General features: G+C 43.1%; 1 protein-coding gene across 1 annotated transcript; it reads left to right on the plus strand.

Moving 5' to 3' along the window:
* Positions 1–3415: 3415 nt before the first annotated feature.
* Positions 3416–4497, plus strand: LOC103996072 (acidic endochitinase SE2-like). The gene has a single exon (XM_009416887.3). It carries the CDS (start codon positions 3431–3433, stop codon positions 4364–4366), a length of 936 nt encoding a protein of 311 aa, XP_009415162.2. The 5' UTR covers positions 3416–3430; the 3' UTR covers positions 4367–4497.
* The last annotated feature ends 2078 nt before the right edge of the window (positions 4498–6575 follow it).

Raw genomic sequence — 6575 nt, forward strand, 5'->3', positions numbered from 1 at the left:
TTTTACAACCACCGTTGCCCTCTTTTTTTGCCCTAGCAACCATACTTCTTGGTTAAAAGAGTTAGTATTTTGGTTTAAAAAAAAGAGAGTTAAGACTAAAGTGGGTTGTGGGTAATTAAAGCCTACTATGAGTTGAATAATGAGTCATCTGCCCAACAACCTCCCCCTTCAGCCCATAAGGAAGGTTATCTCATGACTCCTCAATGTGAAATCATACCAACTAACTATTGGTATATCTTTTGCCTTTCTTTTGGTAAGGTCTTTATCAACATATCTACTCCATTATCATCTCTATGAATTTTCTAAAGTTGCAACTGCTTTTCTTCAAGTAAATTTTGAATCCAATGATACCTGACATATATATGCTTTGACTTGAAATGAAAAGTTGGGTTCTTACACAAATAGATGACGCTCTGACTTTCACAATACACTATATAGTTTTTCTTTTTCAGTCATAATTTTTGTAAGAATTCTTTTATCCACAATATTTACTTGCAAACCTCTATAGTAGCAATATATTCTGCCTTTATGGTGAAGAGAGCAATATACCTTTGCAATCTGGATTGCCATGACATAACTCCCATTGCAAAAGTAAATACAAAACCTAATGTAGACTTCCTCGTATCAATATCTATTGTCATATCTGCATCTGTGTAACCTGTCAACATTGATTGTCCACCTCCATAGCTTAAACAAAATAATGACTCATCTAAGTCTGGATTGTTGCCATGAATGTATCATGCAACAAATCAATTGCATTGGGTTTGCTTGAAGCCCATCATATATATAGCTTGCTATTAGCCTAATGCAACACTCATTTTTTCTTAAATTATAGGAGTGAGAATTATATTATTCCTCACGAGATTGTCATTATCAATTATATTGTTGTTGATTGAGTGTTGTCAATTGATAGTCGGTATGATTTGGTCTTATTCTAAAGTTGCAAGGTCGTCCGAGGATCCCTCGTGGTTGTCTGGCGAGGTGGTTGGTGTGGTGCCGACGAATCTAAGGTGGTTTATGAGGATCTAGGACGGACTTTGGTCTTCTTGGTGGGTTCATGCACAAAGGTAAATGTCGGGAGGAGTTTCCCGACTCGACTCGACCCCTCCGATGCTCAAATTAGCTTTGTAAAGTTGCATGGGGTATAAAGGATTTTCTTCAAGAGAAGTCAAACCCTTGAACAAGCATCAGAGGTTGACTTTTATACCTAGGCGATCGAGGGGTTCGTTTGTAACTGTTGTAATGCCCTCCACATAGCATTTTGTCCACGTGAGCGATAGGCCTGAATGACCTTTTGCGGGTTATCGTCCACAAAGGCCGATTGATTGGGGACATATCTGAAGGATCACTCGGGGATCACTATCTTTAGTGACCGACATGATTTATACATGTCGGGGATCACTATTTGAAGGATCACTCGGGGATCACTATCTTTATTTATACATGTTAAAAGAGAGTATTTCCTTGATCAGCGAGATTTTCTTGTATAGTTGGGGAAATAGAATCTTCTAATATGTATAGACTTTAGATGATGACAATGATCCTCTAATAGAAAGAAAAATGAGGATGATGTGAACTTTAGATGAATAGAATAGGACTTGTGAGAATAAATGGGATGGAGCTTGACGAAATCTTCGCTTGGATTACGATCTTATTCTAGAGACTTGAGCTCGAGGAGAAGGGTCCCAAACCTAACGACACAATGTCGATGCCTATACGTATTCTCCTCCGTAGATCATGACCCACTACCAACTCTTGACCGTGTTGTTCTTGATGAGGACTTGTCGTCAACGAAGCTCCGAGGTCATCCTAATATTTTAAGAAGGTTCAGATGACCTGGGAGACTTCCATCTCTCTCTGTTTGTGTTGGAATTCTAATGTAAACCCTTATGTCAGGATTAATACTTATAATAAACCTTACACGAAGTTGGCTCTTTCCTAATCGCTTAAGGTTTTGAGACTAACTGTATCGTGATATTAAAATATATTCGAGTGTGAAATTTATAGTCATGGAGCAAAGATGATGATCCTCGTGAGTTTCTTTGGTCTTAGCTTAGTGGCGAGGAGTCACAATCGATTAGGAAATCTGCTAAGCTGGCGCCGGCCATTGATTGACTCATCGATGGTGCGTCGAGTGGAGGAAGACTAATAAGTTCGTGGTCGTTCCCATGGCGCAGCGGAAACCGTGTGCAAGCAGGGTTGAAGAAGGTGAACATGTCTTTCTTCCCCCGTTAATTTCGCTCACCGCATGTTGCAAGCCAAAGATCAAAGGACTTTACATGAACAGAGTAAGGCAATGAAGAATTAAACGTGTGGCGATTAATATACTCCAAGAACCTTTTTGTGCTAAGTTAGGTTCTGATGGTGTGACATGTGGACTCGAGAAATCTGACTTAACAGCCACCCAACATCTCGGACTGAGACGGAACCAAAAGTATACATCGATTGGCTCCGAACCTTTCTCACATGTCACACCATCAGAACCTAAGTTAGCACAATAAAGTTACTGGAGTATATTAATCGCCACACCTTTAATTCTTCAATGCCATACTCTCTTCATGTAAAGTCCTTTGATCTTTGAACACCAACGCCAGCATTTTCGCCTCCGTCGTTGTCCTTGTCCCACCGCCACCTCTAGGCTGCGTTGTTCCTGGCGAAGACTCAGTCGTAGGACCTTCTCGTGGTTCTCACCGGGTAGACTGACTTCACTTCCATCCCTCTCTACGTGTTGGAATTATACATCGGATGCTCATGCGTCATTGCGAGGATGAATACTGACAAACCGAACACATCGGCTGCGGTTGTTTAGGATGATGACCGACCCATTTATTCCCAGCAGCCTCACCTGCACGAGACTTCCTCGGAGTTTCCCTTCTGCATTACGTCAATGAATTCATCTCAAACTCAGTTCAAGAGTACCGGCATACGCATTAGATTCGGATGCCCGAAAAGAATCGATCTACCGCCATCCTTATCTCTGTCCTTGACGATGTTTGCACAGAGACGACTCGATCCCTCACAAGTCAATTGACTCAGTTGGTCGCTGGTGCATCGACCATAGAGGAAGACCAAATAAATGAAGGCGTGAATGAGGCGGTGGCAACCGTGCGCGAAGCAGACTCGAAGAAGTGTGCTCGCGGCGCAGCGTGTCACAGAAATATATAGGTTGTAAGATTTTATATACTTCGAGGATACGTTTCTTCTCATGCTTAACCTCAAAGAAAGAAGGAAATCACATGAGTTACAGATGAACACAACAGCAATACAAATAAATTATACGAAGCAAAGATGATGAGTGGATGAGCACTTCCTCTAAGAGTCATCCAGGAGTTAGTCAAAGTCTTCTTGTCTTCATCCCAAAGCGCAGCTTCCCCTTGTCATCTTCTCTTCCCTGGTGCAGGTCCCATCCCACCCTCCTTCCCTATATAACATGAACGAGGCCTTCGCCAATCGTCACAGGCAATCCACCATGGCCTCCCGTAACCTCTCCTCCCTCCTCCTCGTCGTCCTCCTCGTCTTCGCCGGCTATGCCGGTTCCCACGCCGGCAGCATCGCCGTGTACTGGGGCCAGAACGGCAACGAGGGCGGCCTTGCCGACACCTGCAACACCGGCATCTACTCGTACGTGATGCTGGCTTTCCTCACCACCTTCGGCAACGGGCAAACCCCCGTCCTCAACCTGGCGGGCCACTGCGACCCCCCCTCCGGCACCTGCACCGGCCTCAGCTCCGACATCCGCGCCTGCCAGTCCCAGGGCATCAAGGTGCTCCTCTCCCTCGGTGGCGACTCCAGCAGCTACTCCCTGTCCTCCTCCGACGACGCCGCGAGCTTGGCGACGTATCTGTGGGCCAACTACCTCGGCGGCTCGTCCAGTTCGCGCCCGCTGGGCGACGCCGTCCTCGACGGCATCGACTTCGACATCCAGCATGGCGGCCCCGACCACTACAACGAGCTGGCGAAGCAGCTCTCCGACTTGGGCGGCCAGGCTGGGACCAAGGTGTACCTCTCGGCGGCGCCGCAGTGCCCCTACCCGGACCAGTCCTTGGGGAACGCGCTGCAGACGGGGCTCTTCGACTACGTGTGGGTGCAGTTCTACAACAACCGCGGCTGCGACTACTCGTCGGGGGTCAGCGGCCTGAGCAGCGCATGGGGGACGTGGACGTCGAGCTTGTCGTCATCGACCGTCTTCCTGGGGCTGCCGGCCTCGCAAGACGCGGCCGGGAGCGGGTACATCCCGCCCGACGTCCTCACCTCCCAGGTGCTGCCGGCGATCAAGACTGCGTCCAAATACGGCGGCATCATGCTGTGGAGCAGATACTACGATCTCAACAGCGGGTACGGCGCTGCCGTGAGGAACAGTGTTTGAGATGGCGATGTACTCACTACCATATGTGTGCTTCCGATTACGAGGTCTTGAATAAGGCGGGACAGTGATAGAAAGGTGTTCCAGATTGATGTGACGATGCGTCCCAATAAAATAAAGATTGCGTGTTTTTATGGAGGCATTGAGGTGGTCAGAGTAATAAATAATACATAAGTGATATATCTTAAATTTAAATTTAGATGTGAGCATCATATTTGAGTACACGAGTATCATGTCCGTTATTTATAGTACTATTTTTTATTTTATAAAAAAAAATATATATATAAAGTATGCTTGACACGTGAAATAATTAAAATAAACCCATAGACGGACCATGAAAGGTGGTGTATCGATGACAATTGATGCAAATAACAAATTCAGCAAATATTCATGAATTGATGATGGCTTCGTTAATTAAGAGACAAGTTTGCATATTATAAACAGCTGGTTTTTCTCGTTTCTAATAAAAACATTCTATAGGCTGATCGCATTGAAATAAACTTTATCTTATAAACAATGGAATTATATTTTTAATTATTTGTTCTGTAAGCTCTTCTTCATATATTCGTTTCTTTGATCATGCAAGACGTAGTTTGGTCGGAGATGACGTACTTTGTCCGCAAAGAAGAAACTCGAGGATGTGTAGGCCTTCCTTCACCTTTAAAAAAATGTTCTCGACATAATAAAAATACTTCTATTTTTAATAAAGCATTTTATACGAGAAAGCTTTCACTATTAGACTTTTATTAAATAGAAATGATGCTTCTCTAATTGGTTTTTACACGAGACATCCTTTGCCTCTATCTCTTTGCCTTCGGTCATTGAATATGACCTTTCTAACCAACATGGAATGTTGTCTAATCATAATTCCTCATGCGTTTCTTCCGAATGGGCCATATGCCCCTAATTTTTGAATCGATGTTCATGTTGGGTTAGGGTCCGAATAAATTGAGGTTTACCCAACAAAATAATGACTCGTCTAAGTTTGGTCTGTTGCCGTGAATGTATCATGCGACGAATCAATTGCAGTGGATTTGCTTGAAGCTCACCATATATGTTCTTGCTGTCAACCCAGTGCGACGCTCATTAATCCTACATTATAGGAGTGATAATTATATTATTCCCTGGGAGATTATCATTACCAACGATATTGTTGTTTGCTGAGTGTTACAGTTTGATCTTGTTTTTGAAGACGTAAGGTCATTTGAGGATCCCTCGTGGAATTAGTTTTGTGGAGTTGTGTGAGGTATAAAGGGTTTTTGTGAAAAGAGGTCCGACCCTTGGGCAAGCGAGCGTCGGGGGTTGGCTTTTATACCTGGGCGATCAAGGAGATCGTTTGTTAATATTATAATGCCCTCCGCATAGCATTTTGTCCATGTGAATGAGAGGCCCGAGCGATCCTCTACGGGTTATCGTCTACAAAGGCCAACTGAGTGGGGATATATCAGAAGGATCACCCGGAGACCACTATTCTTGGTGATTGACAAAATTAACCGGAACGATCTCCCGTGAACTATTATCTATGAGGGCCGCCAAGTGCCCCACAATGCTATCGAGTCGGGAGGTGATTTACCCTTACCTTCCATGTCGACATCTCGGTGGCGATCAACTATAAAGCTAGTTTTGTCAAAATATTTCCTATTAGATATATGAACCTGATGTAAGATGGGAACCTTTAACTCTATCGATATTTCATTATCATGAACTTACCTTAATTTATCTAAACCGTATATCACATTCATGCAAAGAGTTAATCTTTCAATGTGAAAAAATAGATAGTGACATGTGAATGCACTATAATAGTGACTTGGCTTAAAGCATAAACTAAGATTGCACTAGCATCATCGAATAAAATAATTTAGTGGCATGCTTTCACTTATGCTCGATAGCTTCTTGTTTTCTTTACTAGAACAAAAATACATTGCTTTAAAAGTAGCTTCAAGTAGGAATTGAACTGCTTTCGTAGCTTCATGTTCGATCTTATACAATGTATAGACTTGGAGAAAGAAAAACGAGGATGATGCAAGCCAAAATTAACGAACTTTAAATGAATAGTCTAAGACACGAGAGAATAAATGAGATAGCAGAATTAAATGAAAATCATAGTCAAATATAATATCAAAATTTACGTAAAAAATCTCTCCAACACGAAGGGTAAAAACCATAGGGTAAGCAAGAGAAAATCTACTATAAAAATAATGAATATACAAAT

This window comes from Musa acuminata, chromosome BXJ1-8 (assembly GCF_036884655.1).
Source record: "Musa acuminata AAA Group cultivar baxijiao chromosome BXJ1-8, Cavendish_Baxijiao_AAA, whole genome shotgun sequence".
Taxonomy (NCBI): domain Eukaryota; kingdom Viridiplantae; phylum Streptophyta; class Magnoliopsida; order Zingiberales; family Musaceae; genus Musa; species Musa acuminata.

Bases quoted from the DNA above. Each gene is read 5' to 3' on its own strand.
- LOC103996072 (XM_009416887.3), top strand. From the start codon at position 3,431: ATGAACGAGGCCTTCGCCAATCGTCACAGGCAATCCACCATGGCCTCC.